Raw genomic sequence first — 23,732 nt, 5'->3', positions numbered from 1 at the left:
AATGTAAAATTAAAATACTGCACTTGCTGGAAATCTAAAATAAAACAGAATATGCTGGAAGAACTTGGAAGGTCTAACAATATATCCAGAGAGAGCAGCAGCATTAATTTTTAAGGTGTTTTGAATCTGAAAAGTCATAATTTTCCGAGGGATGAATACATCCCTAAAATATGTCCATTCTGAAGAAGGGTTGCTGGGCTCCAAATGTTAACTCTGCTTTCTGTCCACAAATGCTGCCAGACCTGCTGGGTGTCTCCAACAATTCTGGTTTTTGTGTCAGATTCCAACATCCATAATTTTTTTGTTTTAGTTTTATGTCTGTTTTACTCCAGTTCCTGCTACCAACAAAACAATTGGCAGAAGCATGAATTACATATTACTTTCTTGTCAGAAATGATCTGTAAACTTTTATAAATAAGTTGCCTCACCTTTGGTTGAAGATCTCAAGAAACTCCATGTAGCTTTCCAGAGTTTCTTATAATCTTTCACCATATCCTCAGTGAATATTGGGCAAACCCCTGAGGTAATTCCCTGGTGACGATAAACATTAATTATAACTACATTGGCTTGAGTAACTCTGTGCAGACATAACATCTATTTCATGTAGCAGATTGATTCTTGAGTCAGTGGGACAATTGACTAAAATCACGTACACCAAAGAAAGATTTAGCACGATACCTGATGCAGCCCCTTCCCTCAGATGTTCCTTTTTTTAAAAAAGCCTTTTCATGGGATCATATCGCAGACAAGCCCAGAATTTATTGTCCATCCTTAATTGCCCTTCAACTGATTTCCTTGCTCAGCTGTTTCAGAGGGCAGTTAAGAGTCAACCATAATATTGGAGATTGGAAGCCATAGGCCATACTAGGTAAGGCTGGCAGGTTTCCTTGCCTGAAAGACATTTTGTGAACTGGATAGGTTTTTGCACGTGTCAGTGATAGTTTTATTGTTACCATTAGTTAGACTCGTTTTCAATTCTGGATTTTATTAAATATATTTAATCGAATGAATGGACTGATTTGAACTGATGCCCTCAGAGTATTACTTCAAACCTTGAGATCATCAATTTAGCAATGTTACTGCTATGCTGACATTTTAATGTTGCAGATCTTCAACAAATAAAGAAATTTAAGATGGCTGGCTAGATATCCTATATGTGTTAAATTTATAAAGTGAAGTATTAAAAAAAGGGAGAAAATGTTTGATTATACCCCTTGGAACGTTTTTCTAAGTTAAAGCTACTATAAAAATGAAAGTTGTTGTATTAAACTGAATGCAAATAAAATAAGCAAAAGTGTTGCCTTTACTCTTTAGTATTGTTGTCGTCACTTTGGCCCATTGATGTTGACATGCATTCTATTTAGAAGCATATGCTTTATTGATAATGCTTGTTATGATGAGAGAGAGGAGCAGGAATTTAATCCTGATTTAATAGGTTATGTTCGGGTACTGTAGATATTTCTCATTTTGCAGATTCCAGTCACTACCTGCTCATAAGGATCGCTGGGATATAAACTTCTTTGTAGGTGGTCCTGTATGGTGTATGGAGTGGTGCCCAACCCCAGAGGGTTCAGCTGCTTGTCAGTATGCAGCTATTTATTGCAATAAAAGAATGGATGATAGGCATAAACTGATGGAGCAGTATGCAGAGCCAACATTACTTCAGATTTGGCAACTGGGAGACCTCCAACAGGAGCACTGGTGAGAAGAAAGAAATTTTAAAAATCCAAAACTTTTTGTGGATTCTTTGTGGAAACAAAACTTTTGTTTGTAATTTATATAAATGATAAATTTAGATGAGAATATAGAAGGCATCATCACTAAGTTTGCAGACTATACCAAAATTGGTGGCAAAATAGATAGTGAAGAAGGTTTTCTAAGAGTACAAAGGGATCTTGATCAAATGGGTCAATGGGCTAAAAAATAGTAGATGGAGTTCAATCTGGATAAATGTGAGGTATTACATTCTGGTAAACAAGGCTAGGGCTTATACCATGGTAAGGCCTTGGGCAGTATTATAGAACTGAGACCAAGGGTGCAGATACATAATTCTTTAAAGTTTGCATCACAAGTAGACAGGGTGCTTAAAAAGGGGTTTAGTACCTTTGCCTTCATTGCTCAGTTCTTTGAGTAAAGCAGTTGGAAAGTCAAGTAGAGGTTATGCAGGACATTGGTGGGGTCTGTTCTGGAGTAGTGTCCAGTTCTGATCACCCAGTTATAGTAAGAATACTATTACGCTGGAGAGGGTTCAGAAGAGATTTGCCAGGTATGGAAGGTTTGACTTGTAAAGAATGGCTCAACAGGCTGGGGTGTGTATGTTGAGAAGCGACCTTATTGATCAAATAAGGCGGGTTATAATTAGATTCTGGATCAATGGTGCTGGAAGAGCACAGCAGTTCAGGCAGCATCCAACGAGCAGCGGAATCGACGTTTCGGGCAAAAGCCCTTCATCAGGAATAAAGACAGTGAGCTGGAAGCATGGAGAGATAAGCTAGAGGGTGGGGTGGAGAGAGAGTAGCATAGAGTACAATGGGTGAGTGGGGGAGGAGATGAAGGTGATAGGTCGAGGAGGAGAGGGTGGAATGGATAGGTGGAAAAGAAGATAGACAGGTCGGACAAGTCATGGGAAGAGTGCTGAACTGGAAGTTTGAAACTAGGATGAGATGGGGGAAGGGGAAATGAGGAAGCTGTTGAAGTCCACATTGATGCCCTGGGGTTAAAGTGTTCCGAGGCGGAAGATGAGGCGTCTGGTGGTGAGGGAGCGGCGGTGAAGGAGGCCCAGGACCTCCATGTCCTCGGCAGAGTGGGAGGGGGAGTTGAAATGTTGGGCCACGGGGCTGTGTGGTTGATTGGTGTGGGTATCTCAGAGATGTTCCCTAAAGCGCTCTGCTAGGAGGCGCCCAGTCTCCCCAATGTAGAGTAGACTGCATCGGGAGCAACAGATACAATAAATGATATTAGTGGATGTGCAGGTAAAACTTTGATGGATGTGGAAGGCTCCTTTAGGGCCTTGGGTAGAGGTGAGGGCGGCGGTATGGGCACAGGTTTTACAGTTCCTGCGGTCGCAGGGGAAAGTGCCAGGATGGGAGGGTGGGTTGTAGGGGGGGGGCGTGGACCTGACCAGGTAGTCACGGAGGGAACGGTCTTTGCGGAAGGCAGAAAGGAGTGGGGAGGGAAATATATCCCTGGTGGTGGGGTCTTTTTGGAGGTGGCGGAAATGTCGGCGGATGATTTGGTTTATGCGAAGGTTGGTAGGGTGGAAGGTGAGCACCAAGGGTGTTCTGTCCTTGTTACGGTTGAAGGGGTGTGGTCTGAGGGTGGAGGTGCGGGATCTGGACGAGATGTGTTGGAGGGCATCTTTAACCATGTGGGAAGGGAAATTGTGGTCTCTAAAGAAGGAGGCCATCTGGTGTGTTCTATGGTGGAATTGGTCCTCCTGGGAGCAGATACGGCGGAGGCGGAGGAATTGGGAATATGGGATGGCATATTTGCAAGAGATAGGGTGGGAAGAGGTGTAATCCAAGTAGCTGTGGGAGTCGGTGGGTTTGTAAAAAATGTCAGTGTCAAGTCGGTCATCATTAATGGAGATGGAGAGGTCCAGGAAGGGGACGGAGGTGTCAGAGATGGTCCAGGTAAATTTAAGGTCAGGGTGGAATGTGTTGGTGAAGTTGATGAATTGCTCAACCTCCTCGCGGGAGCACGAGATGGCGCCAATGCAGTCATCAATGTAGCAGAGGAAGAGGTGGGGAGTGGTGCCGGTGTAATCACGGAAAATCATCTGTTCTAAATTAGAGTTAATGGTTGTTGTCTTTTCCCTAGAATGGGTATTTCAAGACTCGGGCATAGTTTTAAGATGAGGGGAGAAACATTTTAAAAAGACATGCGCAAATGTTTTACATAGAGGGTGGTTCGCGTGTGGAACGAACTTCGAGGAAGTGGTGGATGTGGGTACATTTACAATGTTTAAAACTTATTTGGTTAAGTATGTGAATATGAAAGATTTGGAGATATGGCCAGGAGCAGGCAGATGGAACTAGTTTACTTTGGGATTATGTTCAGCGTGGACTAAATGGATTAGATTAGATTAGATTCCCTATAGTGTGGAAACCAGCCCTTCGGCCCAACAAGTCCACACCGACCCAGTGAAGAGTAACCTACCATTTCTCTCTGATTAATGCACCTAACACTTTGGGCAATTTTTTTTTTATTAGCATGGCAAATTCACCTGACCTGCATGTCTTTGGATCGAAGGGTCTGTTGCCATGCTTTTGGATTATGACTAATTAATTGAAAATATTCATTTTCAATATATTTTCAATCATGATTGTTAGCATAGTTAAAAGCATTAAAACACTTCAAATGTCTGCAGAGCCAATTATTAGCCATACAATTTATTTAAAAAATGTATATACTTGTGTATAGGTTGATCTCATGTATAAGTCGACCACTTATTTTGGCCCAGAAATCTTGTATTTTCCATATATCTGGTGTATAAGTCAACCCTACTGTGTCATTTTATAAATCTCTTACGAAGGAACCCGTGTTTTCCTATTAATTTACTTTGCTGAAGTTGCATTGATTTTTCACAAAATATGTGGGCGGCACGGTGGCACAGTGGTTAGCACTGCTGCCTCATAGCGCCTGTAGACCCGGGTTCAATTCCCGACTCAGGCGACTGACTGTGTGGAGTTTGCACGTTCTCCCCGTGTCTGCGTGGGTTTCCTCCGGGTGCTCTGGTTTCCTCCCACAGTCACAAAGATGTGCAGGTCAGGTGAATTGGCCAAGCTAAATTGCCCATAGTGTTAGGTAAGGGGTAAATGTAGGGGTATGGGTGGGTTGCGCTTCGGCGGGTCGGAGTGGACTTGTTGGGCCGAAGGGCCTGTTTCCACACTGTAAGTCTAATCTAATCTGCTTAATAAAGAAAATAAATCGTGCTCCCATTAACACATTTAAATGAAATTGTATTCATTCTTAACTCTACTTACTGAATTTGGTTTACTACAGCACGTTTTGATTCATTCATTTTTTCAGACCAGTACTAAGTCTATCGTTACTTATTGTACTTTGTTCACTATACATCCAAATGTTAATATCGTTAAAAAGTTAATCACTTTAGTTGTGCCATTATATCTGAATGAAAGTGAGAGGTATTAGCTACATACCAGTATATCATTAATTCTTTATTTCATTATATTGCTTTTTTACTGTTCCAAAGCAATATGAGGAATAACATTAAATTCAGTCATGTAGAAAATTTTACGGGATACATTGTGCCTCTTTTATATTTCAATTTTGTATTAATCAGAATTGGTGTAATTATTCTGAGTTAATTTACGATTAGTGCTTTCTTTAGAATAATAGTGTGGGTGTGCAGTTTAAATTCAAAGTTTGTGAGAAGATTTGTAGCTTGGGTGCTTGTTGTTGTGGTTGTGTTCGCTGAGCTGGGAATTCGTGTTGCAGACGTTTCATCCCCTGTATAGGTGACATCCTCGGTGCTTGGGAGCCTCCTGTGAAGTGCTTCTGTGATGTTTCCTCTGGCATTTATAGTGGTTTGTCTCTGCCGCTTCCAGTTGTCAGTTCCAGCTGTCCGCTGCAGTGGCCGGTATATTGGGTCCAGGTCGATGTGTTTGTTGATAGAATCTATGGATGAGTGCCATCAATAGGATAAACGATACACTGAGGAACCTGCAGAAAAATGGACAGATAGCCAGGTTTGACCTACAGAGAATGAAACCTGAAAGCAACACTACTCCCAGATTCTATGGACGACCTAAAGTGCACAAATCAGACATCCCACTCAGACCCATCGTATTGCTGCCAGGGACACCATCACACAAACTGGCTAAAGAACTACAACAGAAACTGAAACACCTGATCAGCGGATCCAACACACTTTACAGTCAACACAGGAATCCTTGGACATCATCAGAAATATATATATATATAGACAAGGAAGAAACTATGGTCTCATTCGATGTAACCGCGCTGTACACCTCTATCCCTGGCCAGAGAAACAATAGCCAATTTGCTGGACGTACAGAACAGACAACAAGACGGGAACCTATCAACAAAGACTGCTTACTCAGACAACTGGACCTGTGCCTCACAACACACTTCACATTCAACAACCAAATATATGAACAAATCAACAGCACACCATGGGCTCACCCATCTCTGGACTCATAGCAGAAGCTGTAATGCAAAGATTAGAACAAACAGTCTTACCGCAAATTCAACCCAAACTCTGGGTCAGGTATGTAGATGACACCTCTGTAATAATTAAAAACACAGAAAACACAAACTGGATCATCAACGCCACACTTACAGAAATCCGATTCACTAGAGTGGAAGAAAAGGACAACCAACTCCCATTCCTAGACGTGATGGTACAGAGAGCATTGAACGGAGGATTCACCACAAATGTATACAGGAAAACCACACACACAGACCAAGTCCTGAACTACGAAAGCAACCACCCCAACACACACAAGAAGTTGTATCAAGACACTGTTCAAAAGGGCCACAACACACTGCAGCACACCAGAACTGCAAAAAGAGGAAGAAGAACACCTCTACAATGTATTCGCCAAAAACGGATACCCCCGCAATTTCATCAACAGATGCCTAAGGGAAAGACAACGGAATGAGGATATGCCACAACCCAAAGGATTAGCCACATTACCATATATCAAGAACATTTCTGAACTGACAGCCAGACTACTACGACCACTAGGACTCATAACAGCACACAAACCAACAGCCACTCTCGGACAACTCACCAGGACAAAGGACGCGATACCCAGCATGAGCAAAACCAACCAAAATCCCATGCAAGGACTGCACGAAACACTACATAGGACAAACAAGGAGACAGCTAACAATTCTTATCCATGAACACCAACTAGCCACGAAACGACATGACCAGCTATCCTTAGTAGCCACACACGCAGATGACCAGCAACGTAAGTTCAACTGGGACAACACTACTATTATAGGACAAGATCTTCGAGTAAAAAATGAGGTCTGCAGATGCTGGAGATCACAGCTGCAAATGTGTTGCTGGTCAAAGCACAGCAGGTTAGGCAGCATCTCAGGAATAGAGAATTCGACGTTTCGAGCATAAGCCCTTCATCAGGAATTCTTATGCTCGAAACGTCGAATTCTCTATTCCTGAGATGCTGCCTAACCTGCTGTGCTTTGACCAGCAACACATTTGCAGCTATTATAGGACAAGCCAAACAGAGAACAGCCAGGGAATTCCTAGAGGCATGGCACTCATCCACAGATTCTATCAACAAACACGTCGATCTGGACTGCAGCAGACAGCTGGAACTGACAATCGGAAGCGGCAGAGACAAACCGTTATAAATGCCGGAGGAAACATCACAGAAACGCTTCACAGGAGGCTCCCAAGCACTGAGGATGTCACCTAGACGGGGCGAAACATCTGCAACACAAATTCCCAGCTTGGCGAACAGAACCACGACAGCAGTTTAAGTTTCATTTCTTCAATTTGAGCACAGTTTGTTGAGTAACCCCCCTTCTCCCCAAATTCAGTGCTAGGCTACGAACCTCCAGTGCCTTCCATCAGCACGGCCCTGTGCAAAGCACGGCGGGGAGGCAGTGCCAGTCACCTGTCTCTAATGACGTCACTGCCCACCAATCAGAACACCTGCCTGCTTGATAGGCAGACCACAGGTCAATCAGAGCTGCAGCCTGTAGGCAAAGAAACCATCCACCTGACCGTTATAGAGAAATTGGAACTCTGTGTTACTGTATCAGAGAATGTGGCAAATTCAGGAAAATTTGTGTTCCTGACTCAGACCTGGCAGGAAGATGGACAGTAGAAGATTAGGATTCAGCAACTATTTAGGATTCTTCTTTATCTGGGATTAGTTGTGTGATCAAACTGACTTCTGCTAATATGGTATTTTGAACGGCAGCATGAATTTCAATTCCTTCAAAAACAATACTTGGTGCATAAGTCAATCCCCTAATTTCAGCTTTAAAAAAACAACCTTCAAAACCACAGTCCAAAGATGTGCAGGTCAGGTGAATTGGCCATGCTAAATTGCCCATTAGTCAGGTAAACATAGGGTCGGGAAATGGGTCTGGGTGGGTTGCTCTGTGGACTTGTTGGGCCAAATGGCCTGTTTCCATACTATAGGGAATCTAATCTTAAAAAAAATTCGACCTCTGCACAAGTATATAATAGTTAATAAATAAATGCAATTTTCACATCCGGATATTTCAGCCAATCAGAATTGAATTCGTGTTGAATATTTAAAAAGAAAATTAAAATTTGACCATAGCAAGAAGAAGACATACATAGTTATAAAGCTTGCACTGAGCAATAGAAGACAATTTGTTTTGCTCTGTACTCATCAGGAAAGGGATCACAAAAATCAAAATTACCAAGCAATAGGAGCAGCATGGTGGCTCTGTGGTATAGCACTGTGGCCTCACAGCACCAGGGTCCCAGGTTTGATTCCAGCCTTGGATGGCTGGCTGTGTGGAGTTTGCACATTCTCCCCGTGTCTGTGTTGATTTCCTCCCACAGTCCAAAGATGTGCAGGTCAGGTGAATTGGCCATGCTAAATTGTGCATAGTTGTTAGGTGCATTAGTGGGAGGGGATGGGGGGTGTTACGCTTCGGAGGGTCGGTGTGGACTTATTGGCCCGAAGGGCCTGTTTCCACACTGTAGGGAATCTAAGGTGCGGCATGGTGGTTCAGTGGTTAGCCGGGGACCCGGGTTCAATTCCTGCCTCGGGCAACTGTCCGTGTGGAGTTTGCCCATTCTCCCCATGTTTCCTCCAGGTACTCCAGTTTCCTCCCACAGTCCGAAGATGTGCAGGTCAGGTGAATTGGCCATGCTAAATTGCCCGCAGTGTCAGGGTAAATGTAGGGGGAATGGGTCTGGGTGGGTTGCTCTTCGGAGGGTCGGTGTGGACTTGTTGGGCCGAAGGGCCTGTCAGGAATGTAATAGTTGAGAGAGTTAGGCAAAGGTTCTGTCATTGAAAATATTTCACCTAGAGGAGACAGACAGAAGCACAGGTAAAGGGTTGGAGCAATGGTGAATTAGGGACTGAGGCAAACGATATTGTGAAATTGGAGGTAAACGGTCTTGGTAATCAGTAAGCTTTGGAGTTTGCAATTTTTTTTTGTCAGTCAGGATTTTATGCATGATTCAGTCTGAACTAATAGCTGGTATATTGAATCAATAAAATCAGACAGGAGGTTCTGATAGGGAAAGAAACCAATGGTTTTAGTTTTCAGTAGAGCTGATCAAATATTATTGTTGGTATTTAATTGTCTTGGCAGAAGGGGCCTGTCTAGCTGGACAGCCTTTGACAACACCTTTGCTGTCATTCCAAACCCCAAAATGATTGAGTCCTAATGAGGCATTTGTCTGGTTGACATTGGGATTTTATCCTGGTCACTGGGTATTATGCTCTGCAAGCTGTTGACCAATCAGTGAGAGAGAGAGAAAACAGTGACTCCTGCTGGTAATACAGGAGGCTCAGGAATGTCATTGGAGCCTGGAATGCAGGAATGTCAGTAAGGCAAGCTTGTCAAATTCATGATTAGGGTGTTGGACTGGGGTGTACAAAGTTAAAAATCTCTCAACACCAGGTTATAGTCTCAACAGGTTTAATTGGAAGCACACCAGCTTTTGGAGCGACGCTCCTTCATCAGGTGATAGTGGAGGGTGCGATCGTAACACAGAATTCATAGCAAAAATTTGCAGTGTGATGTAATTGAAATTATACATTGAAAAATGGATTGTCTGTTAAGCCTTTCATCTATTAGAATACAGTGATAGTTTCGCTTCTTTCATGTGTTAAAAGTTGCATTCTCAGGTTAGCTGTTAACAATGGTGATAGCTAGACAATATGTTGAAGGTGTTAGCCCCCTGTGTTCTCTGTCTATGACCTGATGTTTAGATTGATTCTAATCTGAAAAGTGAGATAACAGAGTTTTACATAAATTCATGCAGTTGTTGAGCTCAAAGTTCTACATGAATGTGTGCAGTTTTTGAGCAAAGTGCAAAGTAACTCTGCAAGTACAAATTCATCCCATAAAACATGTGTGTGCATGTGGGTCTTTGTGTGTGCGTGTCTGTCTGAGGTAGGGGTTGTGAGTGTGAGAAAGTGTGTGTGTGTGTGTGTTGAGTGCAGAGTGTCTTAAGTCTGTGAGGGGGTGCATGTGTGAATATGGGGGTGTGTGTGGTTGTGTGTGCGTCTGTGTGTACCTGTGTCCGTGTGTATGTGAGTGTGTGTGGTGCAATGGTGATCACCTGATCACCATTGCACTGCGCGCACACACAGATATTCCTGCACACACACACACACTCTCACATACACACGGACACAGGTACACACAGACGCGTACACAGACACTCACATGCACCCCTCACAGACTTAAGACACTCTCTCTCTCTCTCTCTCTCACGCAGACACTCTCACGCACAATTTATCATGCTCACAACCCCCACGACAGACAAACAGACACACGCACACGCACACGCACACGCACACGCACGCACACACACACACACCTCCTTTCAGTTCCATGGGCATAAAATACTACGTTGGATGATGTCCATGGGTGATTATTTATGAGCGTCAGTTGGTTTCTGGGCAAAGCCCCATCCCCCTCAAGCATATATGTACATGTGCGTGTGTAAAATCTCACCACCACACTCACACACAGATATACACATCCCTCCCCCCAGAATGATTACAGTACAGGATCCCCACCCTATATCCTCTCATCTCACTATATCAGTCCCTTGTCTCTTGGTTGATGTGGGAAATGTGAATTTTACTGTGTCTTTGTTCTATTTCTTTTGTAATAAATTCCTGATTTTGTTTTGCATAGTATCAAAGCTCATGCAGCCTGTATTTGTATATTGAAAAAATGAAGTAATTGTAACTTCTTGCTGTATGTATAGCCCTCAAGTGAATGCTGCTTTAGCTTATGGTATTGCCACAGAGTACGGTTGCATTTGGGATATGAAGTGGTGTCCCAGTGGTGCATGGGAACTGCCAGAAACCACTAGAAAGGTAATCTACCTGCTTAGTTAAAATTATTTACTTATAAGTGACTCTTTTTCAAAAGAGACATTTGAAGACTAATCAATGAATTTGACATTTGTTTGAAAAGATTATGGGAATATTGTTGTTTGTCTTACTCTTATGAAATTTTGAATTGTCTTGAGGGAAAACTGGCCTTGTTTCCCAAGTAAATGTACACATTCAAATGTTTTAATCAAATATATTTCTGTTGTGGAAGTATTTTTATAATGTTAGTCTGTTCTTGAGTCTGCTCTTTCATTCACTAAGATCATGACTTCTATGTATACTTAACATTACTTTCTTCTTTTCCTCCCTTTTTCCCATAAACCATCAAAAACCCATACATCAAAAATGTGTCTAATAAAGAACTTGAATTCAGTCCTTCACATTCACTGCTTCATAATTAGCGATACTTTAGTAATATAAAGATATCCGACAAGATATTTGATAAAGCGATAAAATAAATGACAATATAACCTTGAATCAGCAAGCAATGTTGACCAGATTGTTTATGCAGCTGCATTTGGAATAGAAGTATAGAGCTGGATTTTACATGCCTGCAACTAGTATGCTTTCAATGTGGGGAGCAAGTGAAAAAATCCACCACCTCCCTCCCCATTCCTGAACTAACCCCTATTCAATACCAGCTAGGCAGTCACTAAAATTGACAGCTTACATGCTATACTTAATTAATTAAGGGTGAATTAGGCTTTGAGCAGACCTGATGATCAGAATTATGCACTGCTCAAACCCATTACTAAGCTTGCCATGACGAGTGGAACTGCTAGCCAATCTGTTTAGCCAGCAGTTCCTGAGAGTGGGGCTTCCTCTTGCTGAGGGGCAGAAGTCCCCCTGTTTTTTTAAAATTATAGCTGATATCACCTTCTCAGGGGAGACCAACCATGACCTTTTTTTTAGATTAGACTTACAGTGTAGAAACAGGCCCTTCGGCCCAACAAGTCCACACCGACCCGCCGAAGCGAAACCCACCCATACCCCTACATTTACCCCTTACCTAACACTAGGGGCAATTTAGCATGGCCAATTCACCTGACCCGCACATCTTTGGACTGTGGGAGGAAACCGGAGCACCCGGAGGAAACCCACGCTGACACGGGGAGAACGTGCAAACTCCACGCAGTCAGTCGCCTGAGTCGGGAATTGAACCCGGGTCTCTGGAGCTGTGACGCAGCAGTGCTAACCACTGTGCCACCGTGCCGCCCATGATTGAATAGCAGGGCAGACTTGAGGGGTTGAATGTATAATCTGTTCCTCCTGTTTCTTACGCTGTGGCTGTGACGCTGCACAGTTAATCAGTGCATTAACTTCTAGCTGGCCTTCTTTCAGAGGGGTGAGCAGTCGAGCCCTCCTGTAACGTGCAGTCCATGGGATGTTTCCATTCCTCCAAAATCACAGGCCAAGCTTAATGCTGAAAATGCTGAAAACACATTTTCAGCTCTGATCTCCAGCATCTGCAGTCCTCATTTTCTCCTCGAAGATTTTTTCTCGGCCAAGCTTAATGCCTTATTCAAAGGCTCCCATGTTTGGGTACCCACAATTTTCTGGTTCAGCCAAGAATGTGCTATTACTAAGTTTAAAAACTGCCACAATGAGTGCAGTGTTAAAGCTTTATTGATTTTTATCTGTTGTATTTTTTTGTCCAGATTCCTCAGATGGCGAGGCTTGGTGTGCTAGCAGCTGCATTTTCCAGTGGAAAGGTTGTCGTTTACAGTTTACCACACCCCGAGTGTCTAAATATGTACAAAACGAAGTGTTCAAAAGGCAGGTGATTAGCAAACACTAGTTGTGATTTATATTTGCAGTATGACATTCGTTATTTTCATGCACAAGTGGATATTCCTTCTCACCATGATAGTGAGATATTGTTGTTTTGGTGGAGAATTTAATAATCGCTACTTCCTAAGGAGAATAGTCCTTTAAATGGTTATATTTGTGAAGAATTGTTTTGAGATGTGAAACATAAATAATTGATAAACAGTATATTTGAAATTAGTTTATATTTTCTAGTTGTCATGTAGGTACATAGTTCCTAGACGGCTGAGGTACAAAGTAGACGGGATAGTGAAGAAGGCATTTGGTACAATGCCTTTATTCGTGAGTGCACTGCGTGTTGGAGTTGGGCTGTCATTTTGCAGCTATATAGGACATTGGTTAGGCCACTTTTGGAATACTGCATTTGATTCTGGTCTCTCTGCTATCACAAAGATATTGTGAAACTTGAAAGGTTTCAGAAAAGATTTACAAGGATGTTGCTGGGATTGAAGGATTTGAACTATAGGGTGAGGCTGAATAAGCTACGGCTATTTTCCCTGGAGGGTCAGAGGCTAAGGGGTGACAATAGACAATAGGTGCAGGAGTAGGCCATTCAGCCCTTCGAGCCTGCACCGCCATTCAATATGATCATGGCTGATCATTCCTAATCAGTATCCGCTTCCTGCCTTATCTCCATAACCCTTGATTCCACTATGTTTGAGAGCTCTATCCAACTCTTTCTTAAATGAATCCAGAGACTGGGCCTCCACTGCCCTCTGGGGCAGAGCATTCCACATAGCCACCATTCTCTGGGTGAAGAAGTTTCTCCTCATCTCTGTCCTAAATTGTCTACCCCGTATTTTTAAGCTGTGTCCTCTGGTTCGGCACTCACCCATCAGCGGAAACATGTTTCCTGCTGCCAGAGTGTCCAATCCTTTCATAATCTTATGTCTCAATCAGATCCCCTCTCAGTCTTCTAAACTCAAGGGTACACAAGCCCAGTCGCTTCTGTCTTTCAGTGTAAGGTAATCCCTCCATTCCAGGAATTGCCCTCATGAACCTACACTGCACTCCCTCAATAGCCCGAATGTCTTTCCTCAAATTTGGAGACCAGAACTGCACACAGTACTCCAGGTGTGGTCTTACCAGGGCCCTGTACAGCTGCAGAAGCACCTCTTTGCTTCTATACTCAATTCCTCTTGTTATGAAGGCCAGCATGCTGTTAGCCGCCTTCACTACCTGCTGTACCTGCATGCTTGCCTTCATTGACTGGTGTACAAGAACACCCAGATCTCTCTGTACTGCCCCTTTACCTAAATTAATTCCATTTAGGTAGTAATCTGCCTTCCTGTTCTTGCCACCAAAGTGGATAACCATACATTTATCCACATTAAACTGCATCTCCCATGCATCTGCCCACTCACCTAACTTGTCCAGGTCACCCTGTGTAATCTCCTAACATCCTCATCACATTTCACCCTGCCATCCAGCTTTGTATCATCAGCAAATTTGCTAATGTTATTGCTGATACGATCTTCTTTATCATTAACATATATTGTAAAAAGCTGCGGTCCCAGCACGGATCCCTGCGGTACCCCACTGGTCACTGCCTGCCATTCCGAAATGGAGCCGTTTATCACTACTCTTTGCTTCCTGTCAGCCAACCAATTTTCGATCCAATCTAGTACTTTGCCCCCAATACCATGCGCCCTAAGTTTACTCACTGGATCTCCCTCACCCATCTTCAGAGTTACAACCTCAAAAAATTCAAGAAGATTAGTCAAGCATGATTTCCCCTTCATAAAGGGCCAGTAGCCACTGGGCCAGTAGCAGTGGTGGATTCTCCCTCTTTATGGTCATTTAAGCGGGCATTGGATAAGCATATGGAGGTTATTGGGCTAGTGTAGGTTAGGTAGACTTTGGTCGGCGCAACATCGAGGGCTGAAGGGCCTGTACTGCGCTGTATTTTTCTATGTTCTATGTTCTATGTTCTATAAATCCATGCTGACTCTGTCCTATCCTGTTACTACTATCCAGATGTGCCGTAATTTCATCCTTTATAATAGACTCCAGCATCTTCCCCACCACGGAGGTCAGACTAACTGGTCTATAATTTCCTGCTTTCTCTCTCCCACCTTTTTTGAAAAGTGGTATAACATTAGCCACCCTCCAATCCTCAGGAACCGACCCCGAATCTATCGAACTCTGGAAAATAATCACCGCGAAAATAAGCATCCACGATTTTCCGAGCCACCTCCTTCAGTACCCTGGGGTGTAGACCATCAGGCCCCGGAGACTTATCAACCTTCAGACCTAACAGTCTCTCCAACACCAAATCCTGGCAAATATAGATTTCCCTTAAGTTCAGGTCCTTCAGCCACTGTTACCTCAGGGAGATTGCTTGTGTCTTCCCCAGTGAACACAGATCTGAAGTACCCATTTAATTCTTCTGCCATTTCTTTGTTCCCTGTAATATATTCCCCTGTTTCTGTCTTCAAGGGCCCAAGTTTAGTCCTAACCATTTTTTTGCCTTGCACATACTTAAAAAAGCTTTTACTATCCTACTTTATATTATTGGCCAGTTTACCTTCGTACCTCATTTTTCCTCTGCGTATTTCCTTCTTAGTAATCCTCTGTTGTTCTTTAAAAGCTTCCCAGTCCTCTGTTTTCCCACTTATCTTTGTTATGTTATACTTTTTCTCTTTTAGCTTTATATGTTTCTTAACTTCCCTCGTCAGCCACGGCTGCCCATGCTTCCTCCTGGGATCTTTCTTCCTTTTAGGAATGAAGTGATCCTGCAACTTCTGCATTATACGCAGAAATATCCGCCATTGTTCCTCCACAGTCATCCCTGCTAAGGTATTGCACCACTGAACTTTGGCCAGCTCCTCCCTAATAGCTCCATAGTTCCCTTTATTCAACAGAAGTACTGTCATTTCTGACTGTATCCTCTCCCTCTCAAATTGCAGATTGAAGCTTAATGTATTATGGTCACTACTTCCCAATGCTCCTTCACTTCGAGGTCTCTGACCAATTCTGGTTCGTTACACAATACTAGATCCAGAATTGCCTTCTCCCTGGTTGGCTCCAGCACCAGCTGCTCTAAGAATCCATCTGAGGCACTCCACAAAGTCTCTTTCTTGAGGTCCAATACCATCCTGATTCTCCCAGTCTACCTGCATGTTAAAATCCCCCATAACAACTGTAGTAACATCTTTACCACAGGCCAATTTCAGCTCCTGATTCAACTTACATCCGACATCCAGACAACTGTTTGGGGGCCTGTAGATGATCCCAAGAGGCTCTTTTTACCCTTAGTATTTCGCAGCTCTATCCACACTGACTCTACATCCCCTGGCTCTAGGTCCCCCCGCGCAAGGGACTGAATATCCTCCCTTACCAACAAGGCCACCCCACCCCCTCTGCCCATCAGACCTGATAGAGGTTTATAAAATTATGAAGGGCATGGATGGGGTGAGCCCAGAACTAGAGGGCGTAGGTTTTTGGTGAGAGGGGAAGGATATTAAAAAGAGGCAACCTTTTGAAGCAGTGAGTCATGCATGTATGGAATGAGCTGCCAGAGGAAGTGTGGAGGCTGGTACAATTACATCTGGATGTTGTTAAAGTCACGTGGATGGGTACATGAATAGGAAGGGTTTAGAGAAGTATGGGCCAAATGCTGGCAAATGGATATCTGGTTGGCATGGATGAATTGGACTGAAGGGTGTGTTTCTATGCTGTACAACATTATAAATATAAATAATGAGATAAACTAATGCTGAGCCTAGATGCAAATAGATGTAAGATTGAGGGAATACTTTGCTGTCCTATGTATCCTTGATCACAAAGCTAAAAATAGGAAAAGTCAATCTGTCTCCTTTATTTTCACTGGTGATGTCTTCATAACAGGGTGAATTACTGGTGCTGGCAGCAGGTAGATATCATAATGAGTTGGAAGAGGGCATAAAAAGTTCTACTGCTTTGTTTTGACTTGCAATATAAAGTGGCAACATGTTTTGAGGGCTGGGGAAAATTATGGGCTTTAGGTCATGCATCTAACTCATTTGCAGTGAGAGAGTTGGAGAAAGGCAGACAGCCAAGGCCAGATGACTCAAAAAGCCAACTTTGCTTCTGTCTGCAAAGTCAAGCTAGGCTTTTTTAGATGGAGAATTTCTGCCTTCTAGTTTTGGATCACAATTATATATCCTGAACCACTACCATTTGTTTCAGCTCTGCAAAAAGCCTGGAAGCTTTAAGGAACTTACTTAAGCAGAATAATAGAATACTGTAGTAGATTCTGTGTACTGTGGATACAGTGTTCAGTTAACACTGCTGCCTCACAGCGCCAGAGACCCGGGTTCAATTCCCGACTCAGGCGACTGACTGTGTGGAGTTTGCACATTCTCCCCGTGTCTGCGTGGATTTCCTCCCACAGTCCAAAGATGGGCAGGTCAGGTGAATTGGCCGTGCTAAATTGCCCGTAGTGTTAGGTAAATGGGTAAATGTAGGAGAATGGGTGGGTTGCACTTTGGCGGGTCAGTGTGGACTTTTAGATTAGATTACTTACAGTGTGGAAACAGGCCCTTCGGCCCAACAAGTCCACACCGACCCACCGAAGCGCAACCCACCCTTTCCCCTACATTTACCCCTTACCTAACACTACGGGCAATTTAGCATGGCCAATTCACCTGACCCACACATCTTTGGACTGTGGGAGGAAACCGGAGCACCCGGAGGAAACCCACGCAGACACGGGGAGAACGTGCAAACTCCACACAGTCAGTCGCCTGAGTCGGGAATTGAACCCGGGTCTCTGTCGCTGTGAGGCAGCAGTGCTAACCACTGTGCCACCGTGCTTGTCTCACCACCATCCAGTTTATACTGAAAATGGGACTGCAGAGACAAAGTAATTTGGTGTGTGGGGTATTCATAATGTTTTTATTGCCATAAACTTTCATTGCATCCCCATCTTTGGGTATCAACCACCACCCTCTCATCTTTCAGCGAGCCAAGTTCTGATCCAAACCGCTAATTGACCCTCAGTCCCATACCTCCAAATTTTCTGCAATAGCCTACCATGGGGAACCTTATCAAACACTGAAATCCATATACACCACATCAACCCCTTTCCCTTTGTTCACCTATTTGGTCACCTTCTCAAAGAACTCAATAAGGTTTATGAGGCACGACCTACCCTTTACAAAACATGTTGACTATTCCTAATCAAATTATTCCTTTTTAGATGACAATAAATCCTATCTCTTATAGTCCTTTCCAACACTTAACCAAACCAAGGCTCACTGATCTATAATTACTAGGATTGTCCCTGCTTTCCTTGAACAAGGGGCAACATTTGCTATCCTCTGGTCTTCTGGCATTATTCCTGTAAACAATGATGATGTAAAGATCAAAGCCAAAGGTTCTGCAATCTCCTCCCTAGCTTCCCAGAGAATCCTGGATAAACCCCATCTAGTCCAGGGGACTTACCTATTTTCACACTTTACAGAATTGCTAACTCCTCCTCCTTATGAACCTCAATCCTGTCTAGTCTAATAGCCTGTATCTCCGTATTCTCCTTGACAACATTGTCGTTTTCTGGTGTGACTATTGACAAAAAATATTCATTTAGTGCCTCTCCTATCTCCTCGGACTCCACGCACAACTTCCCGTTACTGTCCTTGATTGGCCCTAATGTTACTCTAGTCACTCTTTTATTCCTGACATACCTATAGAAAGCTTTAGGATTTTCCTTGATCCTACCTGCTAAAGACTTCTCATGTCCTCTCCTGGCTAACTTGTAACTCTCAAGTTCCCTAACTGAGCCTTTACATCTCATCCTGACATAAGCTGCCTTCTTTCTCTTGACGAGAGATTCAATTTCTTTAGTAAACCACTGTTCCCTCACTTGACCTGCCTGAACGGTACATACTTATCAAGGACACACAGTAACAGTTCCTTAAACAAGCTCCACATTTCAATTGTGCCCATTCTATACATCCTAAATCTTGTCTAATTGCATCATAATTGCCTTTCAACCAGCTATAACTCCTGTCCAGCGGTATATGCCTATCCCTTTCTATTGCTAAAGTAAATGTAACCAAATTGTGATGACTACCAGCAAAGTGCTCTCCTACCTCCAAATCTAACAACTGGCTTGGCTAATTACCCAGTACCAAATCCAATGCTGCCTCACCCTCTTGTTTGCCTATCTAGATATTGTGTCACAAACCAATCCTATTCATATACCCATCCAGATGCCTTTTAAATGTTGTAATTGTACCAGTTTCCACCACTTCCTCTGGCAGTTCATTCCATACACACATGGCCCTCTAGTTCTCGACTTCCCCATCCCCGGGAAAAGACTATCTATTTACCCTATCCATGCCCCTCATTAATTTTATAAACGTCTGTAAGACCATAAGACATAGGAGTAGTAGTAAGGCCATTCAACCCATCAAGTCCATGCCGCCATTCAATCATGACTGATGAGCATTTCAATGCCACTTACCCTCACTCTTCCCGTATCCCTTAATTCCTTGCGAGATTAAGAATTTATCGATTTCTGCCTTGAAGACGTTTAACATCCCGGCCTCCACTGCACTCCATGACAATAAATTCCACAGGCCCACCACTCTATGGCTGAAGAAAAGTCTCCTCATTTCCGTTCTAAATTAATCCCCTCTAATTCTAAGGCTGTGCCCACGTGTCCTAGTATTCCTGCCTGATGGAAAAGAAATCCAGCGTCCACCCTTTCTAAGCCACACATTATCTTCTAAATTTCTATTAGGTTTCCCCTCAACCTTCTAAACCTTAATGAATACAATCCCAGGATCCTCAGCCATTCATTATATGTTTGGCCTACCATTCCAGGATCATCTGCACTGGACACGCTCTAGTGCCAGTATGTCTTTCCTGAGGTGTGGGTCCCAAAACTGGACACAGTATTCTAAATGGTGCCTAACCAGAGCTTCACAAAGTCTCAGTAGCACATCACTGCTTTTATATTCCAACCCTCTTGAGATAAATGACAACATTTACATTTGCTTTCTTAACCACGGACTCAACCTGTAAGTCAACCTTCACAGAATCCTGGACTGGCACTCCCAGCTCCCTTTGTACTTTGGCTTTATGAAGTTTCTCGCCATTTAGAAAATAGTCCATGCCTGCATTATTTTTTCCAAAGTGCAATACCTCGCAATTGCTCACATTGAATTTCATCAGCCATTTCTTGGACCACTCTCCTAAACTGTCAAAATCTTTCTGCAGCCTCCCCACCTCCTCAGAACTATCTGCCTGTCCACCTAACTTCATATCGTCGGCGAACTTCGCCAGAATGCCCTCACTCTCTTCATCCAGATCATTAATATATAAAGTGAACAGCTGCGGTCCCAATACTGAACCCTGCGGGACACCACTTGTCAGTAGCTGCCATTCTGAAAAAGAACCTTTTATCCCAACTCTCAGCCTTCTGTCAGACAGCCAATCCTCAATCCATGCCAGTAGCTCACCTCGAACGCCATGGGCCCTCACCTTATTCAGCAACCTCCCGTGAGGCCTTTTGGAAGTCGAGATAGATAACACCCTCTGGGTTTCCCTGGTCTAAGCTAGGGGCGGCACGGTGGCACAGTGGTTAGCACTGCTACCTCACAGCGCCAGAGACCCGGGTTCAATTCCCGCCTCAGGCGACTGACTGTGTGGAGTTTGCACATTCTCCCTGTGTCTGCGTGGGTTTCCTCCGGGTGCTCCGGTTTCCTCCCACAGTCCAAAGATGTGAATTGGCCATGCTGATTGCCCTAGTGTTAGGTAAGGGGTAATTGTAGGGATATGGATGGGTTGCGCTTGGCGGGTCAGTGTGGACTTGTTGGGCCAAAGGGCCTGTTTCCACACTGTAAGTAATCTAACCTAATCTAATCTACTTGTTACCTCTTCAAAGAATTCTAACAGATTTGACAGACACAACCTCCTACTTCTAATCCGACCCTTCACTTCCAAGAATTTAGAAACCTCATTCTTAATGACAGGGATTCTAGAATTTTACCTTTAACTGAGATTAGGCTAATCCGCCTGTAATTTTCCATCTTTTGTCTTGACCCTTTCTTGAACAAGGGGGTTACAACAGCGATTTTCCAATCATCTGAAACTTTCCCTGACTCCAGTGATATTTGAAAGATTACAACTAATGCCTCTGCTATTTCTTCAGCCACCTCCCTCAGAACTCTAGGATGTAGCCCATCTGGGCTAGGAGATTTATCAATTTTTAGACCTTTTAGCTTTTCTAGTATTTTCTCTTTTGTAATGGCTGCCATACTCAACTCTGCCCCTTGACTCTCCCTAATTGTTGGCATGTTACTCATGTCTTGCACTGTGGAGACTGACACACCAAGTATTTATTAAGTTTTTCAGCTATTTCCTCATCTTCCATCACTAGCCTTCCTGCATCAATTTGGAGCCACTCACTTTCTACTTTTGCCTTTTTTTATGTTTTGAAAAAAATTTTTACTATCATTTATAATATTACTGGCTAGCTTAACTTCACATTTGATCCTCTCTTTCCTTATTTCTCTCTTTGTTATCCTCTGTTTGTTTTTGTAGTCTTCCCAATCTTCTGATTTCCTAGTGCTTTTCGCTACTTTATAGGCTCAGTCTTTTCCTAGATACATTTCCTGACTTCCTTTGTCAGCCATGGCTGTGTAATTCCGTTTCCACCCCCAACCCCCCCCCCCCCCCCCCCAGAGAATCTTTCTTTTCTTTGGGATGAATTTCTGTGTCCTCAATCACACCCAGAAACTCCTGTGATTGTTACTCTTCTGCCTTCCTCAGTAGGCTCTGCTTCCAGTCGATTTTCGTCAATTCCTCTCTCTCGCCCTTGTAATTACCTTTATTTAATTGTAACACCATTGCATCCGATTTTGCCTTCTCTCTTTCAAACTGCAAACTGAATTCTACCATATTATGATTGCTGTCTCCTAAGTGTTCCTTACTTTAAGATCTTTTATAAAGTTTGGCTCATTACATAGCACTAAGTCCAGAATAGCCTGCTTCCTTGTGACCTTCATCACAAACTGTTCCAAAAAGCCATTCTGTAAGCATTCCATGAATTCCCTTTCTTTGGATCCACCAGCAATATATTCACCTCGTCAGCTTGCATGTTGAAGTCCCCCCTGATCACCGTGACCTTGCCTTTCTGACATGCCCTATCTGTTTCCTGGTACATCTTGCACCCCCAGTCCTGACCACTGCTGGGAGGTCTGTACATTACTCCCATTATGGTTTTTTTTTGCCTTTGTGGTTTCTCAACTCCACCCACACAGAATCCAAGTCATCTGACCATATGTCATTCAGTGCCATGGATTTAATTTCATTCTTAACTAACTAGGCAACCCCGCCCCCTCTGCCCACTTCCCCCTCTTTTCGATAAATTGTAAATCCTTGCATGCTTAACTGCCAGTCTGAACCCCCTGCAACCACATCTCTGTGAAGCGTACCACATCATAATCATTCAAGATGATTTGTGCTGTTAATTAATCTTTGTTACGAATGCCACGAGCATTCAGGTAATGCACCTTAGTGCTAATTTTCTTATCCTCATCACCTCTAGTAATATGTCCTAAGTTATCCTTCCTTTTTGCTTCATTCCTAGTCTGCCTTGAACTTAAATCCTGCACACATGCTACCTTGCTGCTTATCTTTCTACTTGACTTCATACTCCCTGTTGCTTTCCCTTTCCCTTCCCTCTGACTCACAAGTTTAAAGTTCTAGTGACCACTCTATTTATCCTTTTCGCTAGAACCCGGGTTCCAGATTGGTTCAGGTGGAGACCGTCCCATTGGTACAGATTGCCCCGGTTTCAAAACTGATACCAATGTCCCATGAAATGGAATTCCTCTTTCCCACACCAATCTCTTAGCCACGTGGTTACCTCCCTAATTTTCTTATCCTTATGCCAATTAGCCTCGGGCAGCAATCCAGAGATTATGACCCACGAGGACCTATTCTTCAATTTCCTTCCTAGTGCTTGATACTCCCTAACAGGTCCTCCTTTCTAGCCATATAGATCACGTCCACCGCTCTGCCCTCATCAATCTTCCTTGTTACTTCTTCAAAAAACTCAATCAAGTCGTGAGACATGATTTCCCACGCACAAAGCCATGTTAACTATCCCTAACCTGTCCTCGCCTTTTCAAATACCTGCAAATCCTGTCCCTCAGAATTCCTTCCAGCAACTTGCCCACCACTGAAGTAAGGTTAACCGGTCTATAGTTCCCTGGCTTGACCTTAACACCTTTCTTAAATAGTGAACCGTGTTAGCCAACTTCCAGTCTTCCAGCACCTCAGCTGTGACTATCGATGATACAAATATCTCAGTAAGAGGCCCAGCAATTACTTCCTTAGCTTCCCACAGAGTTCCAGGGTATACTTGATCAGGTCCTGCGTTTCAAGACATCCAGTACCACCACCTCTAATATTTTTCAAGATGTCACCGTCTATTTCCCTACACTCTATATTGTCCATGTCCTTCTCCACAGTAAACACTGATGCGAAATACTTGTTTAGTTTTTCCCCAATCTCCTGCAACTGCACACAAAGGCTGCCTTGCTGATCTTTGAGGAGCCCTATTCTCTTCCTAATCACCCTTTTGTCCTTAATGTATTTGTAAAAACCCTTTGGATTCTCTTTAATTGCATTTGCCAAAGCTATCTCATGTCCCTTTTTTGCCCTCCTAATTTCCCTCTTAAGTATACTCCTACTGCCTTCGTACTCTTCCAAGGATTCACTCAATCTCTCCTGCCTATACCTGACACATTCTTCCTTTTTTTTAACCAAACCCTCAATTTCACTCATCATCCAGCATTCCCTACATCTACCAACCTTTCCTTTCAT

General features: G+C 43.4%; 1 protein-coding gene across 2 annotated transcripts in view; it reads left to right on the top strand.

The window, feature by feature from the left end:
• Positions 1-23,732, top strand: part of gtf3c2 (general transcription factor IIIC, polypeptide 2, beta) — a 147,463-nt gene that overhangs the window by 46,318 nt on the left and 77,413 nt on the right. For both annotated transcript variants that reach the window (XM_060851781.1, XM_060851791.1), the window contains exons 7-9: positions 1,474-1,701; positions 10,955-11,066; positions 12,743-12,860. In XM_060851781.1, the coding sequence (XP_060707764.1) occupies positions 1,474-1,701; positions 10,955-11,066; positions 12,743-12,860 (458 nt within the window). The remainder of the gene's footprint in view (positions 1-1,473; positions 1,702-10,954; positions 11,067-12,742; positions 12,861-23,732) is intronic.

The sequence above is a fragment of the Hemiscyllium ocellatum genome, chromosome 3 (genome assembly GCF_020745735.1).
Source record: "Hemiscyllium ocellatum isolate sHemOce1 chromosome 3, sHemOce1.pat.X.cur, whole genome shotgun sequence".
NCBI classification, from domain to species: domain Eukaryota; kingdom Metazoa; phylum Chordata; class Chondrichthyes; order Orectolobiformes; family Hemiscylliidae; genus Hemiscyllium; species Hemiscyllium ocellatum.
This window is presented reverse-complemented; position numbering and strand designations above follow the sequence as displayed.